This window comes from Stegodyphus dumicola, chromosome 2, assembly GCF_044657685.1.
Source record: "Stegodyphus dumicola isolate Sdum_Otavi_A_Nest chromosome 2, ASM4465768v1".
Lineage (NCBI taxonomy): Eukaryota > Metazoa > Arthropoda > Arachnida > Araneae > Eresidae > Stegodyphus > Stegodyphus dumicola.
The window spans coordinates 8870100-8887765 of record NC_140769.1 but is presented as its reverse complement, the minus strand read 5'-3'; the positions used below and the strand labels follow the sequence as shown (position 1 = coordinate 8887765).

The 17666-nt window shown below is 37.1% G+C and overlaps 1 protein-coding gene across 1 annotated transcript in view; it reads right to left on the bottom strand.

Annotated features, from left to right (window-relative positions):
• LOC118200366 (regulating synaptic membrane exocytosis protein 2-like) overlaps nt 1-17666 on the bottom strand; it is a 472906-nt gene that overhangs the window by 23412 nt on the left and 431828 nt on the right. The window contains 1 exon segment of the mRNA XM_085809579.1: nt 4286-4491. Coding sequence (XP_085665705.1) covers nt 4286-4491 — 206 coding nt within the window.

The following is a 17666-nucleotide window of genomic DNA, read 5'->3' as shown; positions in this document are numbered from 1 at the left end:
GTCAGCCCTTCACGACCACTTCAAAGACCATTAGTCATGGTCATGTTTGCAGCACGCACAGTATCAGCTCGTAAGAGGCTTCAACGTTTGCAGCAGCGTGGATTATCAGCAGGGTGACCATTATTTCGGTTTCGCTTGACAATGCAGCATGGAGAAAGACGGCGACTCTAGTGCGCCAAGCGACAGAGCTGGGTACAGGACTGGCACAATACCGCCTTTCCGATTCCACGTGCATTGTTATGATGGCCGTATACGTGTCTGGAGTGTCCGAGGAGACCGCATGTCGCCAGCTTGCATTCGATATCGGCATAGCGGCTCCCATTTTGCACCCGGTGTGACGGTTTGGGCAGCCATTGGGTACACGACACGCACATCTCTAGTTCGGATCGACGGTAATTTGAATGCAGATGGGTAAATTACTGACATCTTGCGTCCAGCAGTTGTGCCCTATCTTCGAGGCCTTCAAACGTCGTGCTCCAACAAGATAATGCAGGACCACATGTTGCACGTCGTGTTCTGACCTTCGTCGATACACAGGGTATTCGATTGCTGCCCTGGCCTGCACGCTCTTCAGATCTGTGACCAATTGAAAACACCTAATCATGGGTTGCTGAGGGACTGCCCGCCAACCCTGTCCAGCTAATACGGTTCATGAAGTGTGGCATAGATTTGAAGCAGCGTGGCATGAGTTTTCTGTTTCTGTCATCCAAGCCCAGATTGATTATATGTCTAATGAGGTAAGGGTAGCTGTTTCTACTAATTTCGCACCCCCATAAACCTCGAAAATACTTACAAATTAAATAATTTTGTCTTAATGCCAATCTGTTTACGTGCAATAAATATCGTTTTGTATTTGCTTTCCTTCATGGTGCAATTTTAATGACCAGCAGTGTATTTTAAAAACCCACCAATTCTTAGCTGAAGGTTATTACATTTATCTGTAAAACGAGAACTTTGAGCGAAAAGTTTTTTTTTTAACTGAAAAAGGCACCAGAGGAATATCTGCCTTAGGCGGGGATACCTTCGTGAAAGACACTGTCTCATATTTACACTGCGCATGGAAAAAGCCAGTCCTTTTAGTGGGATTCGGAATTTAGTGCAGCTACCAGTAATCATCAGTTTTACAAATCCTGTCGTTGTGAGGTTCTACTAAAATACATTTCAGAATTGATATTATGTCAGCCATATATATGAATATGGAATAGGAGAATTTTATGTCCATTTCTATCCTAGTGAAAAACAGAATTTCGGGGGGGATATTTTGGGATGTTTTCTTTCTACCTAATATTGTGTGATAAGGTGGCATAAAGGTTCTTTGTCTAGGATGAGGGATTTCAGAGTGCAATAATTTTCGTATCACTGGTGAAATCCTGTGCCTTTGTTAATGATTCCGGTTGCAGCCTCGAAGGTCACTCCAGTGGACAAAGAAATGAAATAAGTCTTTTCATCAGGGTCAGGAGATGAACACTTTGTTATGTATGAGTGAAAGAATCATTCCCCCTGTAAAGTTCAGCGCAAGTAAACACAGGGAGATATATAAAGTGGTTTCCTGAGTAGAGAAAAAGAACTTTCCTGTTCAGAGCTAGAGGCATGTTGGCCTGCTAAAAACGATCATTTCTCGTGTATAATGCATTAGAGCATTTTTCCTGTAACGAAATTCTGAAATTACGGAACTAAATATATCCAAGTCCCATATTATCAAGATATCCAACTGTTAAGGTTTTGATCTTATTAAAATTCATATTATTGTTAAAACTTGAGTTAGAATTACATTTCAACCCTGTGTCACAACGGTTACGTGGTCAGAGCGGACGTGGTTGGAGCGGACAGTGGCTACAGCGGACACATGAGGGTAACTGGGTGGGTTAGAGCGGACATTTTTGCACCTATTGTATTGTTTACCTAACTAGTCACATGTCACCTATTATGTACTTTCGAGCTTTGCACCTGCTGTAGAGATAAGCCGATATTTTAAGAATAAAGGTTTTTCAGTGGATGTTTTATCCTTATGAAGTGTGTATGTCGTTTTATAGCCTTGAAAAAGCCTGTGATGGAACCCATAGCCATTTCAACAAAATTACTCTCTACAAAAAAAGGAAAAGGATATTTAGTTGTAGATGATTAGCCATGCCGTTTACACCGAAAATATAAATTAGGAATGAGCTGGGTATGTAAGACAGATCGTTGTAAAGCAGGGATGTCAAACTCATAGGTACACTTGGGCCAAACAAACAAGGTTTAACTTTAGGCGGGCCCCCCCCCAAATCAATATTCATAGGAACGTAGATTTATTTCGAATAATACAATAATAAACTTATATATATATATTTATATAGAAAAGAACAAGAAAAATTTAATGTTTACGTCCTGATACTTGACATCTCTTCTCTGCTATTATCTTTCCTATTTCGGGAGAAATTTTGTTTGCAGTGATAACTTTCAACGCTGACCCAAGGTGAGCATCATTAATACGGTTTCTAATAGGAGACTTATTACCTTTCATGACTGAAAATAACTGCTCACACCGATAAGTGCTACCAAACATGGAAATAATTTCATATGCAAATTTTCGAGTATTTTCAAACCTGGCTGGTAAATATTTGTAAAATTCAGGCACGCCCACTTCAATGAATTTTGCTTTCAAATTTGAGTTGCACTGAATCTCGATCACCTCCATTTGCATATGGCTGGGTACTGAATATTTATGGAGAAAATCGAAGAATTAATAGTATTATTAATAGTACATTAATAGTATTATTACATATCAAGCAGATTATTTTATCTTTTATTTCACAGAAAAAATATTCTAATTCCCATTTTACTTGGAATATTCTATGTTCGTCAGCGATTTTTCGTTTAATTTTACTACCACTTGGTTTTGATATAGACATACTGAATACAAAGTGCTGGAATAAACACGGTTAACGTTAAAAAGCTAACAAAAATTTATTCTTTCCACAAGAGATAGATCAAAATGCTGAAATATTTCTTCAAAAATATTCTAACAACATCACAAAATGTCAAACGTTTAGCAAAAATCAATTCAAAACAGAGAAACTAATTCTATCTCACAGCGAAATCGCTACAAATCAATCACAGCATTAAGTAAAGAAACAGTTCGCTAGAACTACAGCTACTACTGAGATGAGTTGTTTGTTCTCGGCTTTTATAAGCTTTATAATTAATTTCTCGAATATACTGGAAACATCTATAAATATCTGGATTTTAACTATGAAATCCGTAACAATATGAATTAAGTAATAATTAATAATAAAGCAAAGTGCATGCACATGCATGCACCAATATATCGTACAAAACTATGATTGGAAAACTGAGACCATGAGTTCGGCCACATTCGGCTATCGGGGGATGCGTACAAGTTCTGAGTGCACGTGTCCCCCAAAAGCCGAAGGTAGCTGAACGCAAGCTACTCACACGCATTTGTAATTTAAGTAGTGTGTGTGTCAGCTCGCTGTGAGTAATCTAACAACACTGAATAAATTATCGTTAATTACTTAGCAGTAAACATTTCATTTTTTTCTTCGTCGATATGTTATTTTATTATTATATATTATTATTTGCCGATATATTGGCCGGGCCGCAAAAATATTTGTTGTGGGCCGCGAGTTTGACATCCTTGTTGTAAAGGAAATGTAAAGACAAATTTTCAGAACGAAGTACTGAAGAAAACTGAACATTCCTGCGTGCCCAACATTACTGAGATGGAAGTTAAAAGGAAGTTAGAGACTTGCAGAAAAAGAGTCCGAGAAGAAACGTCAGTTCCCGTTCCCAAGATATTTCAAGAACTTTCAGAATTATATCAGAAAGGTTATGATTTCGTCACTAAAATACCGACATACTACAGTGCCAAGAGTAATTCCAGTGCCTTGTAATTCGATAATCGAATGAGAAAACAGAAAACTTCGGTAAAAAAAAAAAAGTTATCCCACTTGAAAGAGATTTGCCACTTAAAATACTGTTTAAATTATATTTAAGATTTTTAAAAATATTTATTTACATATTTATCTGCACCCTTTATCTGTTCTTGGGAAAAAAATGTGTCCGCTCTAACCACGATGAGTTTCGTAGTGTCCGCTCTGACCACGAAATCGTTTGTGTCCGCTCTGACCACGTCCGCTGCAGCCACACCACCGTCACAACCCAGGGTTTGCGTAGCGGTTTCGGCCACTACACCACAATTGTTTGAACTTCCTTTAAAAATATAAAGCAAAGCAAACTAAGGAAATGGTAACAAAAAACGAGATTCGAAGGAAAAGCCACTCACCTGTTACACTGAGTTGTGACGTGCTGCTGCTCTTTTTGGAAATACGAGAGCTTCTTTCGGCGTCACTATTTTCTAGAGTGGAGTTAAGAATCACAGCTTCTGGGTCTGTGGAAAAACCCACTACTGTGTCTGACAAGCTACCGTCTATCTCTCTCGACGACGGATGAACCGGTCCACCATACGCAGGTGAACGACTCGTAAACTCCCTAATGGAAAAACGATACAGCGGTTAATAAAAGAAAAATAGCATCGGATATCATATGTTGTTGATGAGTAACGAGTATAAGTAAAATTTCATCTTTAAAGATTTATTACCTTACACGGGTAGGGCAGATAGGAAAAAGTCAAGTGGAAATGTGCAGGAATGTAGGGCAGATAGGAAAAAGTCAAGTGGAAATGTGCATAACATACAAATTACGGTAATAGATATGAAGTGCATTGCCAGTTAAAAAATCCCTCATGTTAAGCTGATTCTGAAATATGAGAGATACAAAAAGCTTTAAAGAATAACAGATTAGGTGTTAAAATAACTAACGCCGTTTGTTTTAATTTACGTAAAAGGTATTTTCTCCCTCTTTTCCGTCTGCCTTTCCTGTATAATTGGAAGCAAACTCGAAGCGTATTCGAGAGGTCTAGGGATCAAGTTGCGGCGAAGGCAATGCGGATTCTACAATGTTCTGATACCGAAAAAAAAAAATCTAAATGACTCTAAAAATGGCTCCCGAACTAAAATGGGGTAGATGATAATTCCACGAGGATTGGTCGACTGGGGTCCTCTTATCACCAGTTTTCCTTTAAAAGGGAAGGTATATAAGGCATTTTCTCCCTCCTCTCCGCATGCGTCCGTGGTGTAATTGGAAGTATACTTGACACATGCTCGAGAGGTCCAGGGTTTCTGACGAGCGCAAGACACATATTTCCTGTCTTCTTCTTCACAATAATCAAATGATTCTATATACTTTTAAATGCCCATAATCGAAACGTATCGATAGTATCCAATTCATCTCAGTTGTTACTAAGTTACTAGCGGGCAAGCCCGCCAGCTGAGCGGGCTGAAGCCCGCTTATCATTGTTCGTTTTTAAAAGAATTCCCATGTTCAAATTTGGCCGGTATTGAATAGTTGAACCGAACTACCATTTTTTAGCGGCATTCCGCGGGCTTCCCCCGCTTTTTTCACCTATGCATCCAGAAGTTACCGCATACACGATACACATGCGGAGAATGACGAAAACACCCATGCTGCCAGCACCTTTCGCGGGTATTCGAAATTTGGACCGAAATACAATTTTTCATCGATTTTGCGCGTGCTGTGCCCGCTTTATTCACGTATACATGCAGAAGATAGTGCATAAAAGATACACATGCGTAAAATCAAGAAAACACCCATGGAGTCAGCCCGTTCGCAGGGATCCAAAGTTGGACCGAAGTACCAGTGTTCATCGGTTTTGCGCGGGCTGCCCCCGCTTTATTCACATACGCATCCAGAAGTCACTGCATACACGATACACATACACGAAAACACCCATGCAGCCAGCCCTCTCACGGGGATTTTAAATTTGGTCCGAACCACCAGTGTTCAGCGCCTTTGCCGCTATTCATTGTTCGTGTGCGTAAGAGTTCCTAATGTAATTTCGCCGGTATTCGAAAGTTGGAACGAACTACCAGTGTCCAGCGGATTTTGTGGGGGCTGCCCCCGCTTTATAAAAGTTTGCATCCAGAATATACTGTATACACGATACACATGCGTAAAATCACGAAAACACCCATGCAGCCAGCAGGCAAATTTTCGGGATTCGAAAGTTGGAACGAACTAACAATGTGCAGCGGTGACTACTCATGAAGCCAGCCTGCTCGCCGGGACTCGTATGTTGGAGCGAACTACCAGTGTCCAGCTTTCTTGCGCGGGCTGCGCGCGCTTTATTCATTTATGCATCTAGAAGACACTACATACACGATAGAGATGTGTAAAATCACAAAAACACCCGTGTAACCCGCCTGCTCGACGGGATTCAAAAGTTGGACCGAACTACCGGTGTTCAGCGGTTTTTAGCGGGCTGCGCTCTCTTTATTCATGTATGCATCCAGAAGATACTGAATATACTATATACATCCGGAAAATCACGAAAGCACCCATGCAGCAGCCCGTTCGCCGGGACTCGAAAATTGGACCGAACTACCAGTGTTCAGTGACTATGACGCCCGCTTTATTCACTTATGCATACAGAAGACATTGCATACACATTACACATGCGTAGCCTGCCTGCTCGCTGGGATTCAAAAGTTGGACCCAACTACCAGTGTTCATCGGTTTTGCGAGGGCTGGGCCCGCTTTATGCACATATGTATTAAGAAGACACTGCTTCCACGATACACATATGGAAAATCATGAAAACACCCATGCAACCAGCCTGCTCGCCGGGATTCATAAGTTGGAGCGAACTACCAGTGTTCTGCTTTCTTGCGCGGGCTGCGGCCGCTTTATTCATTTATGTATCTAGAAGACACTGCATACACGATAGAGATGTGTAAAATCACAAAAACACCCGTGTAACCTGCCTGCTCGCCGGGATTCGAAAGTTTCACCGAACTACCAGTGTTCAGCGGTTTTTAGCGGGCTGCGCCCTCTTTATTCATGTATGCATCCAGAAGATACTAAATATACTATATACATGTGGAAAATCACGAAAGCACACATGCAGCCAGCCCGTTCGCCGGGATTCGAAAGTCGGACCGAACTACCAGTGTTCAGTGACTTTACGGTGCCGCTAATGGGCCGTTGTAGAAAGAGAAATCGCGAAAATTTTCGGGTTTGTTATTCAAACAATAGATTCGTTATTAAAATTCCTTTATTTTTTATAATCTTCAACATAATCACACACAAAATTGTATCAATATATATATTTTAATGCGATTATCAATTCATAATTATTTATAATAAAAAAAGTTCTCATATACCGTCTCCAAGGGTCACATGTTCAATTTAAAACCCAAAACGAAAAAAAAAAAAAAATGTTTAAATTTACAGAATCCGGACAAAGTTTCAACAAAGTTGTTTCACAAGAATATAGTTAAGTTAAATTAAATTTAAATAATTCTTTTGCGTCGTTGCTGCAAGGAAAAGCTCATATTCAATTAAAATTTAATTAAGAAATTTGAATCGTAAAAAAAATAATAATTATTATTGTTGCGAACTAATTTACGATATCATTTAAATTCAAAAAGCATATGTAAATTAAGTAGACGTATCCAAAACCATGAAAAAATATATTATTCAAAAGATTAAATTTATTATTCCAAAAAAAATTACATATTTTAAAAAAATAGCGCTTTCAGATTTTTTAATTAATATCTCAGCTGATTAAAATTGTACAACTTCAAGAACGCCATCATTTAAATTTAATGTAATATAACAACTTTTACTCAATAGTAATAAAAGAATTAACGTGGCAATAACATATCGTGGCAATTATAAAAACCTGAAATTAAGAGAATGTTAGTTTAAAATGCTGACATTAACGAAATATTTTCAATACACCGTGAGGTAACATGAAATCGCGTGTTTTATTAAAACTACAGAATATAACCTTGATTTTTATCTCTAGCGGTTCAAGAAACTGTAGCCACTCGGAAAGATGAGCGGGAAAATTATATTTTCACAGTTTTTAACTAATATCTCAGCTAATTAAAGTCGTACGAAGATGAGAATGACATCAATGGATTCCGAGAATTTTTTGCAATCCGGCGATACCTCTCTCGAATTCCAACTCGACCCGGTTCCATAAATATTTGGAAAAAAAAAAGAAATTGACACGTGACCTTTCGCCAGCACAAATCTGAAACGGAAACAATTCCCCCCCCCCCGGCGCTTTGGAAAAAGCAATTTTATCTCAGCTAATTCCGAGACAGTTGCCACTCCGAAAAATGAAATAACGTTTTCGCAGTTTTTAATTAATAACTCCGCCGATTATTGTCGTACGAAGATGGGACCGGTATCGACGGATTCGTGGATTTTTTTGGCATCCGGAGATATGCATTTCGAATTCCAACTCGGCGCCGTTCCGGAGATATTCGAGAAAAACGAATTTGGCACGTAGCCAAATCCCTAAAACAGGGAAAACTCGAGTAAGAAAGTGAAAAAGTAGGGAAAGTAGGGAGAAAATTAGTTTTTAATTAATATCTCGGCTAATTATAATCGCACGAGATGCCAATGGTCAAAATGGCTTCCCACGGACATTCCGAATCCAACGGAACCTTCCGCTAAGCTCTGCACCCAGCCGTTCTGGAGAAGATGATGTTACAAACAAACAAACAGACGCGCACAGATTTTAATAGTATAGACTAGCGGGCAAGCCCGCCAGCTGAGCGGGCTGAAGCCCATTACTTCAGGGGATGGATGCCTTCGTGGTATTCGAAAGTTGGACCTAACTACCAGTGTACAGCGATTTTACATTTGCTGCGCCCGCTTTGTTAACGTATGCATGCAGAAGATACTGCATGCGGAAAACCACGAAAACACACATGCAGCCAGCCCGCTCGCCGGGATTAGAAAGTTGGACCGAACTACCAGTGTTCAGCGATTTTACCGCTCAGCTGCTTGTACGAAGTGTAATCGCGAAAATTTTCGGGTGTGATATTCCAACAGTATACTCGTTGTTAAAATTCCTTTATTTAAATTCTTTTTGGTAAACTCCAACTGCTGTCTATATATTTTATACTTAACATCTCTTTTGTAATTATGTTTCATAACAGTAAATATATACTGGTATTTAAATGCCTTTAAAATAGTAGAAAACATTTTAAAAGCATTATGTTACAATTTTTTCATGCTCGGAAGTAATACTTTTAACTGCGAGCAAACCTTTGATCTTAGTCGTAACTGTAACTGCTTTCGGCGGCGTTTGTTTACATTTTTCAAGCGTGGGTTTTCGAGCTGAACAGTTTTCGTCAGTTATCTTTGTTTACCTTCTAAAAATGTTCTTCGAAGGGTCTTCTAAGACTCTTGATAATATTTTAGTCGTGAATTTGTTCTATTTTGATTATACTGGTAAATTTTTTTTTTTACTTATGCTATCATAATGCATACTATTAGCAAGTAGTATCATAAACCCAAAGCATCAGCGGTTCTAAAATAAAACTCGTGCATGTGTGAAGAATATTCATGGCAGATGGTCATTTGTAGATGCTGTTACCGCAGAAAAAATTGCTGACACTTAAAATTTAGCGGATAAGACAAATGATAAAATAGTCCAGCGTGAAAATCAATTGTGAATACAACTGCGAGTGTAAAGGCAGCTGAGTTGAAAACAACTTTTCAATCTACATCAAATTCTAATCAAAATTTGATTGAAAAGTGTTCCTATATTTTAATGAACAGCGAAATGTTTGTTGCATAATGCTACAACAGTTCTTCAGATGTAATATGAAAGGAAATGTTTGGCTATTGAACTCGTTTGCAAATTGTGTAAGAAGGTGTTAATTTTAAAAAATCAAAAATTGTAAAACCAAAACTTGCAGATTATAAAATTGCTGGTAAATAACAGAATGTTAAATAATAATATGTGCAATGCTATGGAAATTCTAAGAACAGATAACAATTATCAAAATATTTTGAATAATTAGGCAACGACCACAGGAAGTGTCATTTTTACTTCCGTGTGTAATGTAGTGGTGTAGCGTATTCAGCTACGGCAAAGCACTCGAGTGCAATCTGCCTAAGGGGAGGGATGCCTTCTTGTCGGCTTTTTAAAGGAAAGTGGCATGGGGAAAATAACAAAAACACCCATGCAGCCACCCCATTCACTGGGATTCGAATGTTGGGTGTTTGTAAAAGACGCAACTTTGTGGAACAAACTCATTTGCTCATTACAGTCCTTTCCCTCGAGTATATCAAATATCATGTGAATCATGCCCATGTCTTGCATCTGCTGCACACCTTGTTCCATCATTGTGTGGATATAGCTCATATTGTGTCAATAGTGTTGTATGTGTCCAATATCCCCTGTATATACATTTGAAAATATATATGTACATACATATAAACCAAATTAGTTAGTCGCCTGTTTTTATCGCATTCAAAATAAATAAATAACAGAAAATAATTTTTAAAATCTACCGAGTAAGTATTGCAGATGGGTGGGCTGCACCCACTCAATTCTTTGCTGGTGTCTAAAATAGTTTCTGTGCGAAATTTGTGGAAATATTTTGTATTTAAATCAAAAACAGAAAAATAATTTTAAATCTATGATTAAAATTGTTTTTCTCACTTTCATTATTATTAACACGAAACCGAAGGGACTGAAGAATTTTTTCGTGTTAAAGGATATTGAAAAAAAAAAAAAAAAAAAAAAAAAAAAAAAAAAAAAAACATATTTTCAACAAAATTAAGTTTATTAGAGTACATTTTATTTGCACAGATATGCATATAGGCATGTATTTAATAAAAAATCAATGAAACAAAATCATCCACAAGAACTGCATTATTCATTTCGTTTTCTTTGTCGGAATCTGCATCAATGATATTTTTTTAGCTTTGAACAAACTCCAAAATATCCTTGTCTCCTATTATTTGGGGCTGTACACACATCATCATCAACTACTGCAACTGTTGTTCTTTGGATAACACAGTAGGGAAGCACACAGAAACTTTTCCAAACGTTTCATAAAATGTCAGTCGTGTGAACCCGTAAAATATTTTACTGTACCTACGTCTATAAAAGACACAACTTTGGGAAAGACATTACAGGCCTATCCCTTGAGTATATTAAATATCATGCAAAACAAAATATTTTATATGAATGAAATCAGTTATTGCGTCAATAGTTCAAAGAAAAACAGAAAATAATTTTTAAAATCTACCGAGTAAGTACGCCAGATGGGCGAGCTACAATCCGTATTTATCTGAAAAGAAATAATAATAATAATAATAATTTCTTAGTTATAAGTTTATATTAAACACAAAAACTTGAACAGAAAAAAAAAATGTAAACAGAAAAAATTGGTGGGCTTTTGACGGCATAAACTGCCTGACACCTGGGGTCTCCTCTGCAACCTCATCGACCAGGGGGTTATTTTTTCTCCCAGGTATCAGCCCCTTCCCTGGTCTGCTGTTACAGAATCATAGACAAAATTGCATCACTATATATAAATATAAATCAATATGTATATATACATATTGATGCAATTGTATATACATATATACACACACGCACAATTAAGATATATATATATTTGTATGTGTTTACAAAAATGCAAGCAATGAATAAGAAAAATTATTTACAAAAATTTACATGTTCTATGTACACCTGAAAAGAAAAACATTTTAATTTGAATGAAATCATTTCTATATACACCTGAAAAAACGTATTTACAAGTTCTATGTACACCTTAAAAGGAAAACATTTTAATTGAATCAAATCATTTCTATATACACCTGAAAAAGAAATATTTTTATGTGATTGAAATCAGTTCCATAAATACCTAAAAAAGAAAAATACATAAAATGTTTTAAAATTAATGAACGCAATTGTATGTAGACCTGAAAAGGAAAATTTATAAAAAATGTTTACAACATTGAAAAAATAATACAGCTTCGGATTGCCTAACTACTACAAATTCCACTTTGTAACAACAGATATAAAAGCCGACTAATGCATAATTCTCAAACTGTTTCAGCTTCATCTTGACTTGCTTCAATTTATCCCAGTCATCCAAAAACCTCAAATCATTTTCATTTTTGCTTTGGCTTGATTAACTTCATTTTGTGTTGCAAAAATCTCACTGTTTCAATGTCTCGAGTAACTTTTTTACTGCAGAACCTCCCTGTAAACAATATTTCTTGTGAATACTTTAGAACATGCGGGCATCAAACGGCCTTGCTTCTTGGTGTCTTTCACTAAAACACGAACATTCCTCATAGACGAACATCTTGAAAAAGCTACGTAAAGCATTCCATGACTGAAAACTGGTTGCGGTAAATAAATCCCAACTTTCTTAAGTGTCTGTCCCTGTGACTTATTAATAGTCATACAAAATGCAAGCCTGATGGGAAACTGTCTTCGCTTGAGCTGAAAGGGGAGGTTTGAATCTGATGGTGAAAGTTCAACACGTGGAATGAAAACTCTCGATCCAGCATTCTGTCCAGAGATGACTTCACAATCTAAAATGTTTGGCATAATTCTCTTCACAATGAGCCTTGTTCCGTTGCAGAGTCCAACCGATGGATGTAGATTTCGTAGAAGCATAACTATAACTCCAACTTTCAAATTCAGACGATGAGGTGGCATTCCAGAAGGCGTCAGGCTGTGGATGAAATCCAGCTGATACGTTTCTTGTTCTTCTTCGTCATCGCAAATAACCGAGTCTGCACTGTAGTGCGTGAAAACTTGACCTGGAAACGTGGAAAGAATTTCTTCATTAAGCTTCAGAGCTTCCTCGTTCTTTGGACATAAAATCGCTTTACTGGCCAAGTCTTGTAAGTCGAATTCATTACCGCAGCCAAACATTTCTTCTACTATCGATCTGTTGACCACACACAAAGATGGAATTTCGATAATGTCTTCGTCCAAGCCACTGTCATTTTTAAGACGACCGTCTCCCAACTGCAGAAGCCATTCTGAAAATTCTTGTTCTTCCGGATTCAATCGCATATTGGTGGAAAGCGTGCATTGTTTGAAATGTGGCCACAAAAAGGAGTTCCTGAGGCAGCTCTCGATCGCAGAAGTTCGGTTTCCATGTGCGACAACAGGTAATGTTTGTCTCCAGTCACCTCCTAAAACTAAGGTTTTACCGCCAAAAGGAACATCCAGTCCGGTCAAGTCTCTCAGCAATCTGTCGACAGCTTCCAAAGCGTAATGAGGCGTCATGGTGCATTCATCCCATATGAAAAGTTTCGCAGTCTTCAAGTACCTTCCTTCAGCGCTATCTTGTCTCACACGGCACGAAGAATTTTCCAGAAGTGGAACGGGCAACTTGAAAGTAGAGTGTACAGTTCTTCCACCGGTCAACAGCACAGCAGCAATGCCTGTCCACGCAACGGGAATGGCAACGTGGCCCATTCCTCGAACAGCATGAAGGATCGTCCTAAAAAGGAAAGTTTTTCCAGCTCCGGCAAACGCATTAACACAAAATGTCTTCGGTGTGTTAGGATTCTCATCTCGTACAGCTTCCAAAACCAAGTCGTAAACTAATTTCTGTTCAGGATTCAACATCCCGTTCAACACTTCGGCTTGTTCGTTTTCATACTGGACATCGAACTGCGGGACTTCGAGAGAAACAGCATCAGTCAATGTTGGTTGCGGGAGACCAAGAGAACATAGCGAAACATTGTGCACTTCTAACTGGTCTTCTATACTTCTCTGTGCAAGGCTGAAACTGTCTTCTAAGGAGTAAGATCTCGCAAAATCTTCAGAAAGGGACTCTTTGAATTCATTCCACAAAGCGACGGGTTCCGCAGGGTTGCAGAAAACACAGATGAAGCAAAAAAGCTGTCTTAGCTGCGGTGGCATTTGAAAAGCTGATGCTTCTGCCAGAGTATTTTTCCATTCTTCGTCGTCTTGCAGCAGATGCCTTGCACGGCAGGCTTCCTTGAACGTTGAATACTCCACACCTTCGTAAGTTCTTAAGGGGACAGTACATCTTTAAAATTTTCAAAAATTCGATTTTTTAATTTTCTGATATTTTTATAGCCCAATCATTTCTGAGTAATTTGACGCAATTGTTTTTTTCATACGTTCATTAGTTTGCGAGATATTGAAAATAATGTAAATATCGAAGCAGCTGTTTTTCTTACACCCGCAATGATCGTGGCAGCTGCTGTAGTGTTTGTTTATAGTTTTAAAGGGCCTCAGTTTGGATTTCGTGTGCTGAAAGCCAGCCATTGCTATTTTTAAATAAAAATATGCCAGTGGAAGAAGACGAGATGAAACGTTACTTCTACTTTAATTTTGTTTTGATACATTATCGCTTGCTTATCACGTTGTAGTAGAAAATGAGAGCTAAGTTTAAGAACTGTGATTTCGTTTGAAGTTTGTTGCCTAGTTTATAAGATTTTACCGTGGTTTATTGTGTGTATTTACTGATTATATTAACTAAATAGTACGCTTTAAATACTCTTTACAAGTACTTTATTAATTTAGTTATGAATATGGATTGTGAAACTCCTAAACGTTCTTCTGGCAAGCGTCAGAAGAAGCGAAAGTTTCATGGTAATCGTTTCACAACACCAGACAAGCAAAGCATTTTTGTGAGTGCTTCAGCAAGAAAACTTAATTCTAGTTGTTTTGAAAACGTAATTGTTGATTCTAAATTTAAAGGATATAGAATTTTGGATATAGAAATTTTATTCAGTAATATTTCCAAGTATCTGTGTTGTAAACAATGTGGATCAGATGTACAAGTGTGCGAAAACAACACTAATGGATTATCTTCAAAATTTTTTCTGCTTTGCGATACTTGTGGTGAACTGACTTCTTTTTATTCTTCGTCTATGATGGGTGACAAGAAAAACATTCCAGAAATTAATGAAAGATTTATGTATGGAATGAGATGTATTAGTCAAGGTCTTGCAGGTATGCGCACATTTTGTGGTGTAATGGACTTACCACCACCTATCCAAAAATCTGCATATTGTAGAAAATTAAGAAAAATGCTGTCGACAACTTCAAAAATTGCTGAAATGTCTATGTCGTATGCTGCGAAACAAGAAATTGAAGCAACTGGCTGCTCAGACCTCACAGTTAGTGGGGATGGATCATGGAAAACGCGCGGCCATTCATCACGCGTGGGATTTGTGAGTGTAATTGGTGCAGAAACTGGTAAAATTTTAGACATTGAGGTACTTTCATCATACTGTAAAGGTTGTGAATCTTGGAAAGGGCCAAAGTATGGAGCACAATATCTTTTATGGAAAGCAAATCATGAACAAAAATGTATAAAAAATCACGAAGGATCTGCAGGTAAGATGGAAGTTGATGGAATATGTAAAATATTCAATCGTTCCATAGAAAAGCACAGTGTCCAATATGTCAGCTATATTGGGGATGGTGATACGAAAACATTTTCTGAATTGCAGAAAAATCATAACTATGGAAGTGATATTGTGTTGAAAAAAATCGAATGTGTTGGTCATGTACAGAAACGAATGGGTAATAGGTTGCGACAATTAAAAATCAATATGAGAGGAAAACAATTGGCTGATCATAAGCCACTAAGTGGAAAAGGTCGATTAACAGATAAAGTTATAGATCAAATCACAACGTACTATGGTAATGCTATTAGGAGCAACAAGGGATCATGCATGGATATGCGTAAAGCTGTGTGGGCTATATTCTATCATAAACGTTCTACCGATGATGAACCTCTTCACGAATTTTGTCCACAAAGTGAGAATTCATGGTGTGCGTTCCAAAGAGCAAAAGCTGCTGGTTCTGAGAAAGGATTCCAACACAAGAACAGCATGCCAGCTGCAGTGATGGACTGTATAAAACCTATATTTAAAGATCTTTCAGATCCCAAACTTTTGAAACGTTGCCTTGGGGCAAAAACACAAAACTCCAATGAATCATTTAATTCCCTTGTGTGGAAACTATGCCCCAAAACAAGCGGATCGAGTAAACTTATCGCACAGCTTGCTGCATATGAAGCAATTATATCATTCAATGATGGGAGAATAGGTCGACTTGAATGTATAAAAAGAATGGGCTTTCATGTAGGACAGTATGCAATTGAATCAGCAAAAAAAGCTGATAAAAGTCGAATTTTTGATGCAGAAATTAGTAGTTCAGCTATGAGTTTAGAAAGTCGCAGAGCAAAACGCATGGCAAACTCTGTAAAATTTGAAACTCAGAAAGAAATAGAGGGCATTCTATATGAAGCTGGAAAATTTTAAAGCTGCTTTGTATTTTCTTTAATAAATTAAAATATTCTATAATACTTGTGTTATATAGATCTCTATTATATAGACTATGATCAACTTTTAACTATCACTTAAATTTTCTTCTTTTATTTAAGTGAATTTGCAAATTTTGTATTTTTTTAAAGAATTTAGCTTTTTTTCGAAGATATTTGTGCCACGTAAGTATACATAAGAAGTCATATTTTTGTCATTTTTTGATGTTTCATTCCAAAATTTATTAATACACTGGCAAATAGTCATAGTTACATGTATAAAATGTATTTTTTTATGAAAGTTCAAAATAGATTACTTTATTCATAAATTTATACTTTAATTGCATTTATCTCAAAACGCTGTTTTTACAACTTGCGCGCAGGATATTTCCAAAACTATTTAAGTAACTCTTTTGCAAATTTGTAAACACTTAACAACAATTATGATTACCCTTGTGTTCTACTGACATTGATATACATTGTAAATTAACACTTTTATGACCATCTTAAAAGCAAAAATTATGCAAAATTAATTTTTATATATATATTGTAATATTTAAGAATAAAAATTTTAAAATAATAAATATATAATAGAAAAAAATTAGAAACTATATCTTTTCTTTAATTTAGCATTAAATTTCTTACTAAAAAATAAATATAAAATTAAATATCTGGCGCGCAGTGAAAAGTTGAATTTTCGAAAAATGAAAACATAATTTTATTTAAGATAATTTTTAAGTATCTAAATATTAAATTTTCTTCATTAATTATTTTTTTATTTTATTATAAATAATGTATCTACATACTCTGAAAGTTTTATGCATATAACTGGAATAGTTGTTTTTTAAAAAAATGAGAAACATTGGTCAAATTTTGAACATTTTCGGATTGTTAAAGGTGTACTGTCCCCTTAAGTCGGCAAAACTCTTCGCTCCTTTAACGTGACACAGCAGCAACCTCAGATGGAAACGCTCAACATCTTTCGGGCTAACAGAATACATTCTTGAAATGATGTAATCTCCAAGTCTAACTCGTGTCTGCCAGGCATGATTCCTCCAGGTGAAATGTTTAGGAATTTCGGCATACAGGTAACCATTCGCTTCGGGAACTGTCCTGTTCAGTTCAAACCATCCGGTGAGCATGGTATTTTTCTCGGCAGCTCTCTGGAAAGCATTCCTTTCTTCTGATTCGGCAAAATAGACGGGCTGCAGGTTTTCCAAATGAACCGGTAGTCGTATGATGGAGTGCGACCTAGAATGCATTCTTTTTTCAAACAGCCTCCACGCTGCTTCAGGGGCAGACACGTATCTTGCATTTAAGAAGCATTTGATCTCGTCCCACATTAAAGTTCTATCTCCAGATTCTTCCAGAACAACTTTAGCTGCATCATGACCCTTGTACACGTATTTGAACAAATACTTCACCGATTTTATGGAGCTGCATACTTCAACGTTTATGTGGGCGTTGTACTTTTTCGATAAATACGGATTGTAAGGA